General features: G+C 36.5%; 1 protein-coding gene across 7 annotated transcripts in view; it reads right to left on the reverse strand.

Moving 5' to 3' along the window:
* DTNB (dystrobrevin beta) overlaps nt 1–20074 on the reverse strand; it is a 356870-nt gene that overhangs the window by 267004 nt on the left and 69792 nt on the right. For all 7 annotated transcript variants that reach the window (XM_043986585.1, XM_043986582.1, XM_043986583.1 and 4 more), the window contains exon 5: nt 13366–13451. In XM_043986585.1, coding sequence (XP_043842520.1) covers nt 13366–13451 — 86 coding nt within the window. The remainder of the gene's footprint in view (nt 1–13365; nt 13452–20074) is intronic.

The following is a 20074-nucleotide window of genomic DNA, read 5'->3' on the forward strand; positions in this document are numbered from 1 at the left end:
AAGCTTCTGTATACTTAGAAGTGTGGCTGAGTCATTTGCTGAGAATTTGCAAGCAGAGACATGGAAGGACTGAACAGTGGAGACAACATAGCATGGAATAGTATATATTAGAAGCTTACAGGAGAACCAACAAGATGTTCTTAAAGTCTTTACTGGGCAGTAGCAAGAGCTCAGTTAAAATTGGAAGTATTCGTTTATAGTAGAATAAGACTGAATGATTTTCTATCTGTTCTTTTTTAATGAACTTTAATAATTTATTATACTATTAAGAAAATTAGAAAAAGTGTCACACTTTAGCAGATTTTATTTTTAGCACTCCCAAATATCTGAAGGGAATGAAAGTAAAGTAGCAATTCAGTTGATGTTCAGTTGTTTTTCAGTCATGGCCTACTATTTGTGTTCCCATTTGAGGTTTTCTTGGCAAAGATACTGGAGTGATTTGCTATTTCCTTCTCTAGTTCATTTTACAAATGAGGAAATCAAGGTAAACAGGTTAACTGGCTCACCAAAGTCACACAGCTAATAAGTATCTGAGGCCAGATTTGAACTCAGGAAGATGAGTTTTCCTGACCCCAGGCAGCCATTTTGTTTCCCTTACATTTGAAAAGGGAAGGCACGTACTTTAACTTAATAATCAATGAGCATTCATTTAATAAGCACATACTATTTGCTGGACACTGTACTAGGCACTTGGGATACAAATACAAAGAATGCAATAATCCATACCAACCAGGAATTTATATTCTAATATGTTCTTGCATTTAAAGCTGGTAGACAGAAAATGGAATGGAAATTATTGGGGAAAAACCTCAGGAAGATGGACAATTCCAAGGTAATTAAATTGATTGTCCAAAGACACCAACTGTACAATACACAGCCTTTATTCTCACATCTAACAGTGAAATTTCCATCACTTTATCTTAATCCAGAAGTAGGGGCTTTCTGTGAATAATCCAGCTCCATTTTTTCGCACATTCACACAGGTCATAATATATTTTAATGTTTTGCCCAGTTTGACAAATTGAATGAGTTTGGTCTACTACATTTCTGGTCCACTGGTTCATTTTCCTGAATCATTTAATACTAACAACACTTCCTATCATTTCTTTTATGATGTTACTTTAACAACAACAACAAACGGGCTACTTGGAAACCTGACAATTGTCCATCTTTCTTCTTTCTGTTTTTGATGAAGAAATTACCTGCTTTACTGGGTAGGTTTAATAGGTCATCTCACAATTAGAACCTCCAGGGGTAATTTCCCAAGATCACCTGGCCTCATCTACTAATCACACACAAGTACTAATATAATGCAAAAACAGAAGCAAAAAAAATATTCTTTGTTATATTGGCTGGCTCTCTAGAAAGGGAAGGGGATGAGGGAAATTTAGATGACAAAACCAAAAGATATCAATAAAATTTAATAAGATTTTAAAAGTTGGTTACAATTTATTTATAAATCCCAAAATTCTTTATGCATGTGATAAAATGAAAAGGCAATATACAAAGATTTCCTCACAAAAACAGATTTTCATCAAACTCCCTTAAATTCAGGGTTCTATTAAATATCCTGCTTCACCTAGAGTACCCAAAAACCTTGTGAAGGAAAAATATATAGGAATGTAGCCTAAGTAGCCTCCTTTCTCTTCCCCCCCAAAACATGTTAACCAGATCAAAACCCAAATGTTGAGCTTTCATATAACAGTCTCTATAAAATCCCCCTGTCAGTGTGGTAGAGTAAAAAGTGTACTCAATTTGAAGACAAAAGACCCAGGTTCAAACTCCAGCTTTGCTGATTACTATTTGTGTGATCATGGGTAAGTCATTTCATCACTATGGGCCTTAATTTCTTTCTTTGTCAAACAAAAGATGCCCTTTCTTCATACAAACTGTAGCCACATGATTAATAACCCAAGTAAGTCATCTTTAAGAGAGCAACAAGAAAGGCCAGAGAATTTAGCTTAAATGAATCTATGTATATAAGATTTTATAAAATCTTAAGATTCTCCAATGATTTTTTGTTTCACTAATACAACTATCATGGAGCATAACCTATTACAGCTATTATCTTCTTATTCTTTCTTAGAATTCCTTTAGCTTCTATGTTTTACATAGTTCCTTGAGATTTACCTATACCTGTCTGCAAGTAGCTCTTTTAGCTTTGGTAACAGCAATCCAGCAAAAAAAGTTTTACTCACCTTTCCCTTTCTCTGTTAGTCTGACCAATGGGGATTATGCAACTTTCACATTAACTGTAACTAGAAAATGTTTTTACCCGATATGTCTCTTTGATCTGCTCATGTAATCCTCATAGCATAACAGTAACTAATTTTTATTTGGCATTTTGTTGCATGCATACACAGTGTTTTTCTTACACACACACACATACAAACACATATGTACACACATATATATACATATGTAATTGTATAATATCAACATATTTTCTCTTTTAATACTATAAATTCACCCACATTTTATAATGAGGTAGTATAAAAGAAAAAGAAAAAATTCAGACTTCTTCTCTGGTATAAAGAGAGGGCCAAAAAATTATACACAGGTTTTCTAGATCATGGGGGTGGGAATGATGTAGAAGGTATAACTGTATGCATTATTTGATATCTCCTGTCTTCACTTTAGATCATTCTATTATGATATAATAATATACAGTGGTTTCTTTTTTTTCTGATAAAAGTATTTTATTTTTTTCCAGTTACATGTAAAGATAGTTCTCAACATTTGTTTATACAAGCTTTCCAATTTCAGATTTTTCTCCCTCCCTCCCCTCCTTCCCCCTTCCCCTAGACAGCAGGCAATCTGATATCGGTTATATATATATATATATATATATATATATATATATATATATATATATATATATATATATATATATATATGTATGTATATGTATATGTATGTATGTATGTATATAAAATAACATTAAACATATTTCTGCATTAGTCATGTTATAAGAGAAGAATCAGAGCAATGAGGAAAAACCTCAAAATAGAAAAACAACAGCACCAAAAACAAAAGAAATAGTATGGTTCAATCACATCTATACTCCACAGTTCTTTTTTTTTTCCTGGATTTGGAGATCCCCTTCCATCATGAGTCCCCTGGAACTTTTCTGTATCATTGCATTGGTGGTCCATCACAGTAGATCAACACACAATGTTGATGATACTGTGTACAGTGTTCTTCTGGTTCTGCTCATCTCACTCTTCATCAGTTCATGCAAGTCCTTCCAGGTTTCTCTGAACTCCTACTGCTCATTGTTTCTTACAGCACAATAGAATTCCATTACATTCATATACCAACACTTGTTCAGCCATTTCCCAATTGATGGGCAACCCCTCAATTTCCAATTCCTTGCCACCACAAAAAGAGCAGCTATAAATATTTTTGTACATGTGGGTCCTTTTCCCTTTTTTTTTTGATGTCTTTGGGAAAAAGACCCAAAAGTGGTATTGCTGGGTCAAAGGGTATGCACAGCTCCATAGCCCTTTGGGCATAATTCCAGATTGCTCTCCAGAATGGTTGAATCAGTTCACAGCTCCACCAACAATGCATTAGTGTTCCAATTTTCCCACAGCTTCTCCAACATTTATTATTTTCCTTTTTTGTCATATTAGCCAATCTGATAGGTGTCAGGTGGTACCTCAGAGTTGTTTTAATTTGCATCTCTCTAATCAATAGTGATTTAGAGCATTTTTTCATATGGGAATAGATAGCTTTGATTTCTTCATCAGAAAACTGCCTGTTCATATCCTTTGACCAATTCTCAATCGGGGAATGACTTGGATTCATATAAATTTGATTTAGTTCCCTATATATTTTAGAAATGAGACCTTTATCAGAAGTACTGGCCATAAAAATTGTTTCCCAGCTTTCTGCATCCCTTCTAATTTTGGCTGCATCACTTCTGTTTGTACAAAAACTTTTTAATTTAATGTAATCAAAATCATCCATTTTGCATTTCATAATATTCTCTATCTCATTTTTGGTCATAAACTGTCCTCCTTTCCAAAGATCTGAAAGGTAGACTATTCCTTTCTCTCCTAATTTACCTATGGTATCACCTCTTATGTCTAAATCATGTACCCATTTTGAGCCTATTTTAGTATAAGGTGTAAGATGTTGGTCTATGCCTAATTTCTGCCATACTATCTTCCAGTTTTCCCAGAAGTTTTTGTCAAATACTGAATTCCTATCCCAGAAGCTGGAGTCTTTGGGCTTATCAAACCAGTGTGTTCTTAACTCCAGAAATTTTCTCACCAGATTTTTTTTTTTTTTGCTAAACCTGGATTATGTTTGTTTTCTCAGTTTCATCTGTTCTATTTATTGACTTACCATTCTGTTTTGGTTCCCTGTACTCACTCCCTCTTCCCTTAGTTTCAGAATAGCAGCTGTCATCAGAGGATAAATGTGGTGCTTAATACAGTGATTGGGGTCACTGAGGATTTTCTTATGTTGCCTTAAAGGAAACTGAGGGGAATTTACTTTTGTAATAAGATCCATTTTGTGGTTGGCATGCTTCCCATACCTGTATGAAAGGCTCTAGTATGGCATTAGTATAAAATCATCAAATAAAACACTAAAAGTAATAGGATACGCTAGTGGAAAGAGCATGACGTATAAGATAAATTTAAATTTTCTTTTTAGAAGGTCCTCAGAAAATGTATGGTACTATAAATATCTGTTAAAGAGTGTAAGGAATTAATTGTGATTTGGGGTTTCCATAACCCTATCTTTGCTTCATTATGGTCAAACTAAAAAAATGTAAGCTTAAAAGCCTAAGAGAAGATGGGTGTGTACTTTGGGTGATAATTGAACAAACAAGAGGAACTCTGACCACAGAAAAATTTATTGAAACTAAGTAACTAAGCATCCCTCTAATAGCTTCTCCAAGTCCACATGGGTCTGGCCAGATTATAATGGGGACAGCCCATGTGGGTGTGCTGAGCCAACTGGAGATTCAGCATGGCTAAGAACCACCCCTTCCAGAGGCAGTTAGAGGAAAAGGCAGTTAGGGAGTTTTCTGAGAGGCAGTTAGAGAGTGTTCTGAGAGAAACGGAGAAGGAAGGCAGACAGTTAGAGGAGCTGCTGGTATTTTGACCTTTGGACAAAACCAGAAGAGAATACAAAGATAATTCTCCTTAAAGCTTTTGAGTGTTGGTGAGTTTGTGTTTTTTAAAGCAAAGGAGCTAGCTGGGCTGGAGGTAGGTTGGGGTGCCTTTTTACCCCAGAGATTAATACATTGTTTCTAGTTCTATTAATCGCACTTGTGTTTTGAATTTGTTCTCATTAATAAAACCTGTTTTGTGTTCTTGAAAGAGGCTATTTCCTTTCTTACCCCAATATTAAGGTGAGTGGCCCAATTAACTTTTCCCATAATAAATTTGGCCCTTACAAGAGTAATCTACATATGTGGTTGAATATTTAAAAATTAGATATTTTCTTAAATATTAAGACTAAACATCAACATACCAACTAAAATAGCTTGGCAACTATTTTATAGTTTATAGTTAAACTAGAATGAATAATTATACCTGTTTCTCTAGAACTCTGCCAGCACTGAATTGAATTGTTTTTAATTATTCTTGCCAATTCCACGAATGTATGATGATAAATAATCTCTTTTGCCCATCAAATGGGAAATGGCTAAACAAAATGTGGTACATGAATGTAATGAGTATTACTGTACTATAAGAAATAATGAAGGGGGCAGCTAGGTGGCACAGTGGATAAAGCACCGACCTTGGATTCTGGAGTACCTGAGTTCAAATCCAGCCTCAGATACTTGACACTTACTAGCTGTGACCCTGGGCAAATCACTTAACCCTCATTGCCCTGCCAAAAAAAAAGAAAAGAAAAGAAATAATGCCTACAATGAATACAGAGAAATATGGAAGGATTTATATGAACTGATTCAAAGTTAAGTAAGCAGAATCAAGAAAATGATATATATAATAACTGCAACAATGTAAATGGAAAAAAAAACAACTACAAAACAAATGAAAATGAATGTTTCAGAGTTACAAAGAACAGCCTTTGCCCCAAAGGAAGAGATGAAGAAGACATCTCCCCAATGTCTTTGAAGAGATAGGAGGTCTAGGGATGTGGAATATAATGTAAGATTTTCTACAATGATAAAAAAAAATAATAAAAGCCAAAGAAAAAGAGCTAAAAGCAACTCCATCTACTCTACATGTACAAAAAATGGCTGGTGGAATCATGCCAAAGCACAAGTCAAGACAAGTCAGGCAAGCAGAAACATAAGCACAGGTACAGCCCATACTAAATTCAGATGCCCACTTACAACTTTAGGTCAATTCCAAGGTATTTTTATTGTATATTTTCTGGTAGAATAGAAGCCATATGAATGGAGGAGGGCTGATTCCACCACCCAGCCCCCCTGCCCAATCTTTTCCAGATGAGAACCAAGAAGCAGGCCCAGCAGCAGCCTGAAGCCAAGGATACCACCATTTTAAATTGTTGTACTTATGCATTTCTTAACTATTTAACATGCATAAAATTGTTGCTACTGTTTTTATTAGGTTCCTATCTTTTATTCACTGATGATGTTTTTGAATGTAAATATGTAATGGTAAGGCATGATATAAATGTAAATTGATGCTATACAAATACATAAATGCAAATATACATTTGGAACTAAACACTGATGACATTCACCTCACCCTAAGCTATTATAAAATTTGATTTAAGCAAAATGGAAAGGTATTATATACTATATATTATACCATATGTTTAAATGATAAAAAGCAATACAGTGTGTTTGTAAGAATACTAGAACCTAGAAATATATAGTTTAAGGCCCAGGATTATCTATTTGCTACATTGCAATTGAATTATCTGGATTTCAATTTCCTCACAGGTAAAAATGAGAGATCTGGACTAAATCATTTGTTTTCTTCCAGGTCTAACATTCTCTGAAAACAAAAATGGTGTTTGAAGCACTTAAAAGAGCTAAGTCAGGGCAGCTAGATGGGGCAGTGGTTAAAGCACCAGCCCTGGATTCAGGAGTACCTGAGTTCAAATCCGGCCTCAGACACTTAACACTTACTAGCTGTGTGACCCTGGGCAAGTCACTTAACCCCCACTGCCCTGCCAAAAAACAAAAACAAAAACAAAAGAGCTAAGTCAAGTTATCTCATGCCTTTATTATATAAGGAGTAGAAGGGAGTCTAACAGAAGCTATAAGGAAAAAAGAGATTCTGGAAATCAGTGAAAGCATGCAAAGGACTAAATGAAGAGACATAAACTGACTTCACTTTAGAGGAAGTATACCTCCAAACTCATCTATGAGGGTATTAACCATGTAAACAATTTAATGTTGGTAACTATTACTATTGTATGATGTAAAGGGACTCTTAATGTCATCTAGTCCAAGGATTCTTAATCTTTTTTGTCATGTACCCCTTCTCAGAAGAATGTTTTTAAATACATAAAAAGAATTACAAATGAAATCAATTATATTAGAATAGAGATGTGTTTTTTCCCCCACTCAAGTTCCTCAACCCCTTCCTAAAATCAATCTGCCTACTCCTTGGGGATGCATGGACCCAAGATAAAGAACCACAATCTATTCTAATCCTCAGACTTTACAAAGTAGAAAAGTGAGGCTCAGAGAAATTAAGGGATAGTTAGTAGAAGAATGAGAGCCGTCTCACATCTCCAAATTTCAAATCCAATGCTTTTGCTCTTATATTGTTTCCTGTCACATTTTGATGGGTAGTGGCAGTTAGGATTTGAGTCCCAGACTGACTAAGCACATTTCTAAAAAGAACATATTTCAGAACCAGAAAAAATAAATAATTATATCTTTGCAATTACATTTAAGTAAATGAACTTACTTTACTACATATTTAATTATTTCATAAATTTGCTTTGAGATATTTATAGTCTCAGTTTACTGTGAAATAACTTAAAATTTTATGTTTTATAACAGCCCTAAATATATAGAGCCCTAATTATGCTCCCTCAGAATTTAGTGTGTATATATACATACATGTAATGTGTATGTGCATATGTACATATATGAAAAAGAAACACAGACACAGAGATTCCTAAGGTTGCCCAATTGTTCAGTCATCACTTACATATAACTGGCAACAAATTACTGTAAAATCTTAGATGAGATCTGAAAAAAATCTAATTAAAAATTAGCCCAAATCTTTAACAACAGAGATGTTATCTAATACTAAAGGAATCTATACAGAAAAAGATAGAAAACATTTTTTTAATAAAAGAGAGGGTAGAAAAATGAGAGGAAAAAGTGTGATCAGAAAAGACCAAATTAGTTAGAGGAAGAAAACTGAACAAGTAGGTATAGTGAAAATTAATCTGAAGGCATAAGAAAATTAAAAATAAACATTACATAGAACAGAATTTATGATTTGAAGAGGAAACAACAGAAAGTATGAGCAAAAGGTAGGGGGAAAGTACATAATCAAAGTGCCAAAGAATGATCATTTAGTATGTCACTCTGGTATTTAACAATACTTCATTTATAAGACAACCTGAATTACCTGTAACATTCTAAAAAACCAAGATAAGCCTTTGGATATGTAGATGATATAAAGTCCATATATTGTACTCAAAGGGTAATATCCCCCTAATATTCTTACTTAAATCTCATTTAGTTTTAACATAGAAATAATTCTTAAAAAGTTGTTGAATAGTTTTCTTATCTGTCTTTATTTCTTTATTCTTACCTTTATCTGACCTGCTAAGAGAAGGAACCAAGGACACAGTCCATATAAGGAATGTGTCTTATGCCTTGTACATCTTAGAATATATAAAACTAAAGAGTTCGTGCCCTCCATGTATTCAATCCTAGTTCCAAGAACTTGATCACCAAATATTGTTGACCCAGACCTCTGAAATGAACCACTGGACCACCCCCCCCAACACCCATCCCTCAAGTTGGCCTGTTTTTAGGAAGAGAAGGAACCATGGCTACTAATGCCAATTTCCTCAAATTTTTGCCTTTTAATCTCATCACACAGGACCACAGAGGTTGAAACTTCTCAGCAAATTTCTACTTGCTCCTCCTTGAACATTGTCTTCCTCATCATCTTCTTCAGTGTTGGTTGCTCCTTCTCTCATGTCTTCTGACAAACAGAGCCAGGAAAATAAGTTGGCATATTCCTTGCTCCCCACTGCTAATTCCAGCCTTTATCTGCCATCAGTAGTAAGCAACTTCTCAAGTATTCTGGCCTCCCAGTTCTATCACCCCTTCAACTACCATAAAAGAGTGGTCCTTCTAAGAGCCATGCCAATTCCACAATCCCAAACTATGAAATTCCCTTTTTTGATCATTTCCAATACTTTTATCTTTCCTTCTAAGGATCATTTAGAAGGGTCATTCCTTCTAAACTTGTTCTTTGCACATATTCTAACCTTTAATCCCTCTACACTTTTCTGCTCTCACAATCCATCACTCCAGCTCCAGCTTTACATCCTTCTCTTTACAATCTCAACCTTAGAGTTGACTAGTTGAACTATATACTTTGCTCTATCTCTGAATCAGTTTCACCCTTGTCATAACATTTACACCTTGCCAATCCCTGGCCACAGGTTAAACCTTTTATGTTCCTACTCCCATGATGAAAACTGATGAAGGAAGTTCCCACCATCTGCCACCCACAGGGCAGATAAGTCAGCCTAGCTTACCTAACAAGGAACCCTGAGGAGAGAGAGAGAAGGGAGCACGTACCAGGTAAGTCAAATCACTGCTACAGCCTTGACCAGCACCCTCCCTTTAAATTCTGATGGAAAGAACCTAAGACCCTCTGCCCACAACCCTGGAATAGCAGAGATTCTTCTACCCCCACTCCCACAGACTATCACCCATGGTTGCAGTCTAGTCTCTATAATCACCATACAGGGAATATACCCTTGTTAAGATGTCACATATCAAGTATACTCTTGCAGGTACTGCAGCCCCTTCCTTCACAGCAGACACAGCTAATGAAGATCCAGAAAAGTCCTCAGCATTATCAAAGGGATCAACATAAAAAAGTTATGTTTTTAGCAGTGGAAATAACATTAAAGAAGATGATAGTCCATATGTTTACAACACCCTAAGAAACTGAGAGTCTTTCCATTCAACTTGTAGCTGAAAATCTCCTATTTGTGCCATCTTCCCTATTAGAATGTAAATTCCTTGAAAACAGGAACTGTCTTGCATTTCCATTTGTATCACCAGAGTTTAGTACAGTGCTTTGCACATAAGAGCTTAATGAATGTTTTTCCATTCATTCTCTCCTGAATTCCAGTGATGCATTATGAACTATTTAGTGGATGTTCTCCTGGCAAAGCAAGCTAGGAAAGATGGAAGGATAGAAGGATAGAAGAATGGGTGGAAGGATGGATGGAAGGATGGAAAGACAGAAAGAAGGAAAGAAGGGAGGGAAGGAGGAAAATTTATTAAGTACTTACTATGTACCAAGCAATGTGGTAAGTGGTGGGCAGACAAACACAAATACAAGCAAGACAGTACTTGCCCCACCAGGATCTTACATTGTAATGGAGGAAGATAATACATAAAAGGGTGCTAGAAAAGAGATAGGAGGTGAGGAAATGTGAAGACTAAAAGTTAGCTCCCATGCCTGGAATATACTCCCTTCTTCACTTTTGGCTCCTAGAATCCTTGAAAGTTCAATTGAGGTGCCATCTCATCTATGAAGCCTTTCTAATCATTTCAGGAATAATTTTTCTCCTTCCTATTACCTTGCTTTTCCTTATTTGTGTGTATTATTTTTTAAAAAGCATAACTCTGGAGGCATTTCATCCTTGTCTGTAATTCCTGAGGGCATTAAGTACTGCAAGAAATGATTATTAATAACCAATATCTCTCCGATTCAAAGCTTCCCTCCTTCCAAAGTCCTGGCTTGGTCCATTTTTCATTTTAGGACATTATTGATAATGAGATTTCACTGACTCTCACAGCTATTTAGGTAACCAGAAATACTGAGGTAGACTATATTGCAATACTTGTTAATGGATCTATATCAGTGATGGAGGAAGAGCAAACTTTTTCATAGGGGCAGTGTGAAGTCATGGATAGAGTGGTGGATTTGGAGTTAAGAAGACCAGAGTTAAAATCCCATCTCAGACATTAACTAGATGTGTTATTCTATGCCTCTGTTTCCCTATCTGTAAAATGAAGAAGTTTGACTCAATGGTCTCTAAGGTCACTTCCATCTTTAAATCCATGATCCTATCTTCTATGTTCCTCCAAATAAGATTCTGAAAGTTTCAAGTATCTAAACACTTTATGTCAAGTGATTTATTGGTATCACTGAAAATGTGAGGCATAACAGAGTTATAATTGGAAAAAAGAACCATAACATTGACTCTCTTTTCTAATGCTAAAGCATATTATTGCTTTTATTTAACTGGCACAATGTTCAAGGAAATAATGTAAAAGGTTAGCCTCATCACAAATTACAGAAGCTAGATTGTGAGAACTCCTCCAGTCCGTAAAGCTTTACTTATCTGCCTATTAGCTAATTTTGCTCTTCCATGAGGTTTACTTGAAAGGCCACTTAAAGAAAATTGTCACCGTGTGAGTTTTAAGGACCACTATACACCTCAGTACACTAAATGCAACAATCTGCACACAAGAACGCACATCTTCTCCAAACCAATAGTAACAAGAAGAAATTAGAATAATTATGGTACCCCACTAACAAATACTGCGAATCCCTGTTTTATGTAAATATAGCAGAATATTTTATCACTCACAGAAACCAATGGGTTCCCATTTACATTATACCAACCTCCCTACCTCCCCCAGCTAAGATAGCTACTGTTGCTTCCAATTGCTTAACACATAGCAAGCCCTTAATAAATACTTCTTGATTAATTAATCATGCATAGTACACAAGCAATTCCCCATTTCTCAGTTTTTGCTACTTCTAATCAAGCTGGCAATTTTGGAAGTCTGACGAATACATTTTTCAATAACCTCCACAAAAAATCTCAATTTAAGTTCTTTTTCTCTTCAAATCCAGCAAAAATTCATCTTATTTCATTATAGTTCCCTCTAATATTTCTCTAGTGTGGCATGAGAGGATACAAAATTAATTCCAGGGGGCAGCTAGGTGGCACAGTAGATAAAGCACCAGATCTGGATTTAAGAGGACATGAGTTCAAATCCAGCCTCAGACACTTGACTCTTACTATCTGTGTGATCTTGGGCAAGTCACTTAACCCTCATTGCCTCACAAAAAAAAAAAAAATTAAAAACAAAAAACAAAACCATAATTAATTCCAGCCCTTAGATACTATGGATACCATCTCATAAATCACCAAAAGAGGAAGATTTAATTATATCTTTATCATCAAATGTTTTCAACCTTTTGTGGTCAAGGGTAATTCTGTTCTTAACTTTTTTTTTATTCTCAGATAATTAGAGGATCCTAGAGATCAAAATCTTTCATTAAAATACAAATGCAGGTGGGGGCGGCTAGGTGGCGCAGTGGATAAAGCACCGGCCCTGGATTCAGGAGTTCCTGAGTTCAAATCTGACCTCAGACACTTAACAGTTACTAGCTGTGTGACCCTGGGCAAGTCACTTAACCCCATTGCCCCGTAAAAAAAAAAAATACAAATGCAGGCAACACTGACTACCATGATAAAATGCAAGATATGGACAACTGGGATTCATACCTAACATCAAATTGTCATGTGAGTCAAGTGTTTCAACCTTACCTTATCTATCAGAGAAAAAGAAGTAAAATGAATTAGGTTTGGATTTCACCTTGTGTTCCCCTAAACTCTACAGGAGGTCTTAAGAAATAATAAAAGGACCACTAGGAAAAGTAGCAATAACAAAAAACAAACAAAAAATAGGTCATCAGACCCTAAGTGCCTAAACAGAGCGCAATAATAAATAGCTTAAACATAATAAATGCTCTTGATAAACAATGGGGAAAATAAGAAAATAAACAAAAAGTAGCTATCAGGCTTCTGCTCAAAAAATAAAAGAGATCAATGCTTTCCTACCATTTTATAAAGTTCTGGGTATTATATAACATATTAAAGATGGGGCAACAAAATCAACATCACCCTTTTGACTATGACTCCCTCTTTTTTCTTGTCCTCCAAAATGAAAGACTGGTCAAAGAAAATGAATTAAGCCAATTGGTCAGAAATGTTTCATCAAAATAGTACTCAACATTAATTACAAACTCATCTCAAGTGAGCAGCTAGCTAGGAACAAAAGACAGAAGAAATACAATGTGTCAGCTTAAACATTTTAAAAATTAACTGTAGACTATATAAAGGCTAGTCTGATAAAAGAATCTTTCAAATAAGAGAAAAAATACTTACATCTTAATTTGTCCAGCATTTTTCCACCACACATGGTTGCTAACATAGATTTAACTGAAAATACCGTCAGCTTTCCTCGGCCCTCACTGCAAAATAAATTACATTAGAAATAATTGCTACCTGGAACCATTAAGTCAAGTAAACAAACTGAATTACAAAAGACAAAACAACCAGTTAATCTGTGTTGGGCTGTCAGTTCTCATGTGATAGAAGTGTCTCAAAATTATGGGAGTTTATTAAAATTCAAGTATTACTCAAATATTTTCTGTAATTCTTAGAAACACTGGGTTATTCTCATGCTGAATAATGACTCTTCCAAGCTAACACAATAATATTCAAGCTAACAAGAGTAATTTGGTGGTGAATTTTGTAAAAGGCTATACCAGTTAATTGAGGGACTGAACACCTGTATTTTGACTGTTATAGGAAACTCTCTGGTGAGAAAACCCCCTACCAATTTAAGTAAGCAACTGGTCTCCAACTTGCTATCTTAGAGAGTTGCTTGGAGGTCTGAGAGGTTAAATAACTTGTCTAGGGTCACACAACCAGTATTTATCACAGATGAGATTTGAACCCAGGCCTTCCTGAGTTTGAGACCAGTTCACTATCTCCTAATTTTTACACAACTCTGGGTATATAGGTATATAAAACAGGTATACAAATCAAATATTTACTGCTAAATTTTTCACAACCCCCATATTCAATAATGCAACCCCATATGGGGTCATAACCCACAGTTTAAGAAGCTTTCATCTGCTAAACCATAATACCTCTCTTGCTTTACAAGCATCATTTGGGCATTATCCACAATTGCTTATATACAGATAGACAGATGAACAGGCATTTCAACCTGGTCATGAAGTACTTTATTAGACATAACCCGTTATTGGCCTAGAAAGGCAAAAAGGATGTTAATGGCAATGAGTGTGTATATCTACTAATACTACATTAAATGCTCCATTATTTATTGCCATTGTAGGATTGACAATAAAATAGACTAAAGGAGCTAAAGCAGACAAAAAAGTGAAGAACAGTCAAGGTACACTCTTAGCTGGAGTGGTTTCATGTACATCAATTTGCCACCAATCTAGCTTCTGACCCAACCACTCAACTGAATTGCTCTATCCAAGGTCACCAATGGATATCATTCCTGACATGTCCGGTCTTCACCCTTCCTTACCTTCTCAGTGCCCTTTACTAGTTAATCTATGACACTCTGACCTCTCCCACCATACATAAGGAGTACTCCAAGGATCTTTCCTGGGATCATCATCATCTTCTTCTTCTTCTCCATCTTCATCTACATCTCCTTCCTCTTCTCTTCCTTCTCCTTTTTCCTTTCTCCCCCTCCTACCTCCCCACTCCTCCCTCCCTCCCCCACTCCTCTTGGCTTAAACTATCAGCCCTATGTATATAACTTTCAAAAAACATATCCACTCCTAATCTCTTCTGAGAGTCTGTTTCATATCTCCAAATGCCCATTAGATATTTCTACTTGAAGGCACCATGGGCATCTTGAACTCAACATGTCCAAAACAGAACTTATTTCCCCCACTAAACTTGTTCATCTTCTTCGGGCCCCCATTTCTGTTAAGGACATCGACATTTATCCAGTTCTTCAAATTATCAACCTATAAATTATCCCTAGCTATCCCTAGCTCTTCATTCTCATCCCACATATCCCACCAGTTGCTGAGTCTTGTCAATCCTTTCTCAACACTAAAACAGCCACCACCTCTTTTTCAAGCTCCGTCATTTCTCACTTGAATTACTGTAACAGCCTCCTAATTAGATACTGTATTCAACTCCACTTTCCCCTCTATAAAATTGATATACCTAAATCTCAACTTACCTATTCAAGAAACTTCAGTGGTTTCCTATTGCTAGGATAAAATACAACCCTCCCCAGTTTGGCAAACAAAGCGATAGACAACCTTGCTTCAGCCTACTTTTACAGACATTATACCTTCCCTTAACACACTCCACATTCCAGACAAACAAGTCCACTTCTGGGCCCTGTGTATTTCATTCCATCTACCAACTGTGAACTTCTGCAGAGGCTAACACACATACCTGGGATTTTCTCCATTCTCATCTCTGACCCTTGAAAAGTCTTAATTTTCTTCAAGAATCAATTCAGGTGCCAAATGCCATAAGAAGTCTTTCCTAATTCTCTCATTTGTGTCCTTTTCATCAAAATATTTTGTTTTTATGTTTATGAATATATGAATGTTATTTACCAGCAGGAGAATTTAAGTTCCTTGATCAACAAATCAATAAGCATTTATGAAGTACCTATTATGTACCAGGAATTGTGTTAAGCACTGGGGATACAAGAAAAGGCAAAAGAAGTCCCTGCCCTCAAGGAGCTTACAATCTAATCAGAGAGAAAACATACAAATATATACAAAGCAAGCTATATACAGGATAAATAGGAGATAATTAACAGACAGAAGGCACTAGAATTAAAAGGAGTTAGGCAAGACTTCTCGTAGAAGATGGGATTTTAGTTGGAACTTAAAGGAAATCATGGAACTTAAAAGAAGTAGTCAGAGCAGAAGAGGGAAAGTGTTCCAGGCATAGGGGACAGCCAGAAAAAAATGCCCAGAGCCAAGAGATGGAGAGTCTTATTTGTGGAACAGCCAAAAGTCTAGTGCCACAGGATCAAAGAGGACTTACTGGGGAATAAGGTGTTAGAAGACTGAAAAGGTAGTAGGGAGCTAGGTAATGAGAGGCTTTGAATGCTAAGCAGAGCATTTTGTATTTTGATCTTGGAGGCAATAGGAAGTCACCAGGAGGATGACATGATCAGACTTTCACTTTAGGAAAATCACTTTTCTGGCTAAATGGAGGATGGATTGGAGTGAGGAGAGACTTGAGGCAGACAGATCACCAGCCAGCTATTGCAGTAATCCAGGCATGAGGCAATGAGGGCCTGCACTAGAGTGGTGGCAGTGTCAGAGGAAAGAATGAGCACAGCCAACAGATGTTGTAAAGGTGAAATTGACAGGTCTTGGCAACAGATTGGATATGAATGAGGAATCCAGGATGACTCCAAGGTTGCAAGCTTGAGGGACTGGGAGGATGGTGTTGCCCTATAGGGTGTTCCCTAATAGGGAAGGTAGCAGTGGTGGGGGAAGGGAGAGTTATGGGGAAAGATAATGAGTTTTGGACATATAGAATTTAAGATGTCCACTGGACATCCAGTTCAAGATGTCTAAGAGGCATCTGGAGATGTGAAATTGAAAGTCAGCAGAAAAATTGAGATAGGGTAGATAGATGTGAGAATCATTAGCAAAGAAGTGGCGATTAAATCTGTGGGAACTGATGAGATAAACATGAAACAGTATAGAGGGAGAAGAGAAGAAGTGCCAGGACAGAACCCTGAGGGACACCTATAGTTAGAGGGCATGACCTGGACGAGGATCCAGCAAAGGAGTCAGAAGTAGCTGTCAGATAGGTAGTAGAAAGGGGTGTCCCAAAAACCTAGAGAGAAGAGAATATCAAGGAGGAGTGAATGATCAACAGTATCAAAGGCTACAGAGGGGGCCAGGAGAATGAGGAATGAGAAAAGGCCAATGGATCTGCAACTAAAAGATCATTAGTAACTTTTGAAGAGAGCAGTTTCAGTGCAATGATAAAATCAGAAGTTGGACTGCAAGGAGTTAAGAGGAGAGTAAAGGAGAAAAACTGGAAGCACTATTGTAGATGGTCTTTTTGTGCAGTTTAGAGATATATAAAAATAGTATGGATGGGGGCAGCTAGATGGCGAAGTGGATAGAGCACTGGCCTTGGAGTCAGGAGTACCTGAGTTCAAATCCGGCCTCAGACACTTAACACTTACTAGCTGTGTGACCCTGGGCAAGTCACTTAACCCCAACTGCCTCACTAAAAGAAAAAAAAAAGAAAGAAAAAAAAATAGTATGGATGGAAGGATCAGATGAGGGTTTTTTCAAGTTGAAAGAGACATAGGCATATTTGTAGGCAGTAGAAAACGATCCAGTAGAGAGGGAGAGATTAAAAATAAGTGAGTGACTGTTGGTGGAATTGTGAACGGATCCAACCATTCTGGAGAACAATTTGGAATTATGCCCAAAAGGCTATAAAAAACTGTGCATACCCTTTGATCAAGCAATACCACAGCTAGGTTTATAACCCAAAAAATCCCCCAAAAGAGAAAAAGACCTATTTGTACAAAAATATTTATTGCCACTCTTTTTATGGTGGCTAAGAATTGGAAATCAAAGGAATGCCTATCAATTGGGGATTGGCTAAACAAGCTGTGGTATATGATGGTGATGGAATATTAGTGTGCTATAAGAAATAACAAGCAGGATGATTTCAGGGCCTGGAAAGAGTTGTATGAACTGATGTATAGTGAAGAGAGCTGAAACAGAAGAACTTTGTGCACAGTGACAGCAATATTGTTTGATGAAGAACTGTGAATGGCAACTATTTTCAGCAATACAATGGTCCAAGACAATCCCAAAGGGCTAATGATGAAGCATACTATCCATCCCCATATAAAGAATTGAACACAGACTGAAGCTTGCTATTTTTCTACTTTCTTTCATTTTTTTCTTATTCAAGTTTTCTTATAAAAATTTACTAATCTGGTAATGTTTTACGTAACTGCACATGTATAACCTATATCTGATTGTTTACTACCTCAGGAAGGGAGTTGGGGAGGGAGAAAATGAGGGACAGAATTTTGAATTCAAAACTTTAAATTAAAAATGTTTATTTATTTTTTTTAAAAGAGAGAGAGAGAGAGGGGCAGCTAGATGGCGCAGTGGATAAAGCACCGGCCCTGGATTCAGGAGTACCTGAGTTCAAATCTGGCCTCAGACACTTGACACTTGCTAGCTGTGTGACCCTGGGCAAGTCACTTAACCCCCACTGCCCCGCAAAAAAAAAAAAAAAAGAGAGAGAGAGAGAGAGAGAAAGAAAATAAGTGACTGAGGATAGACAGAGGGGGCAATCTGTTGGAGGAGACAGGATGGAATGCAGGAATTATTTTTTATCTTTTCTATTCTTTATTCCCTACCATAGTGTCTGGCACAATGTTTCTTGAATTAAATATCACTAAACTGACCAGCACTCAGGATTAGGCAACAATTCATAATATGATAATAGTATATATATAGTTTGCAAAGCACTTTACAAATCTTATCTCACTTAGTCCTCACAAAAACCCTTTGAGGTAAGTGTTCATATTTTCTGCATTTTACAGAAGAGGAAACTAAGGTGAAGGAAAGGTTCAGTGACTTACCCAGAATCACAAAGCTAGTAAGTGTCTGAGGCAGGATTTGAACCCAGTTATTCCAGACTCCAAGTCCAGTGCTCTATCTATGGCACCAGAAGGTTTTTGTTATATATTGACACTTGCCATATTAGTAGGATATTACTGTCTTAAAGATTACTACTGTAATATATTTGATCAAAGGGTTCACATTCTTATAAAGAGTTTATAACAGATTGATCTGAATTAGAAAAATCAAAAGACCTTTGGAGTCTTTCTCTTCTGGAAACATCAGAATTCCTCTAGCACACTATCATTTATCTATATAACAGCTTTGGGGGTGTGGGTGGGGAAGAAGGGATAGTGACCATGTTAATTTATTTGGGGTTGTGAAGGAAATAAAGGCTAAAGAAATTAAATGAGCCTATTATCTCAGGTTTCCTCTAGGACCTTATTCTATTATTTTATTATTACCCTGCTCATTCTCTGGCATCTTCAATTTCTCCCTATGTTAGCTCAATTCCTCCTGCCTAAAACTAATTAGATTTCACCATTCTAAAAAAGCTAATATAACCACAACCTTATATTTACTTTGCCCTCAAGACACCCATGTGGAACAACAGTGTAGAGAAGGCTGAGCCTGGAGTCAGGAAGACCTAAGTTCAAAACCCATCTCAGACACTTACTAGCTTTGTGACCCTTGGTAAGTCACTTGACCTCTATTTGCCTTGGTTTCCTCAACTGAAAAACAAGGATAATAATGGCACCTACCTCCCAGGGCTGGTGTGAAGAGCAAATAAGATGACATTTGTAAACAGCTTAGCACAGTGCCTGGCACATAGTAGGAACTATACAAATGCTAGCTATTATTATTATTATTATTATCATCCACTATTCTCCTTGCCACTCCAATGGTAAATTCCTATTAATCAACAAACACTTAAAGTCCTTAGAAAGAAATCTACACTTCCATTTCCTCACATACTTAGCTTCCTACAACCTTACTTCCATACCCAGCATTGTACTGAAACTGTTCTCTCCAAGATGTCCTTTTCTCAATTGTCATCCTCCTTGACTTTTCTAAAACAAATCACTACTTTCAAATAATATCTCCTCCCTCGGCTTCCATTATGATGCTTTCTCTTCTTTTTTTTTCCTAACGATCTTGCTATTCACTCAATCTTCCTTCAATTGCTCATCATCTTCTACCACTAATGAGTGGTTATCATTTGGCATCATCTCTCCTCATTACATTCTGTCACTTGGCAAACAGCATCAGTTGCCATTGCTTCAATTATCCCCTCTGCAAATAATATTTCCCTATAATGAAAATTCAACATTACCAAACTGCCTCATGCTCACCTCCAATAAGATTTGCTACAAATATTTCAAACTCAATACACTGAAAACCAAACTCAGTATCTTCCCCCACAAAGCCCTATCCCTTCATCCTAACTCTCATTTATA

The sequence above is a fragment of the Dromiciops gliroides genome, chromosome 2, assembly GCF_019393635.1.
Source record: "Dromiciops gliroides isolate mDroGli1 chromosome 2, mDroGli1.pri, whole genome shotgun sequence".
NCBI classification, from domain to species: Eukaryota; Metazoa; Chordata; class Mammalia; order Microbiotheria; family Microbiotheriidae; genus Dromiciops; species Dromiciops gliroides.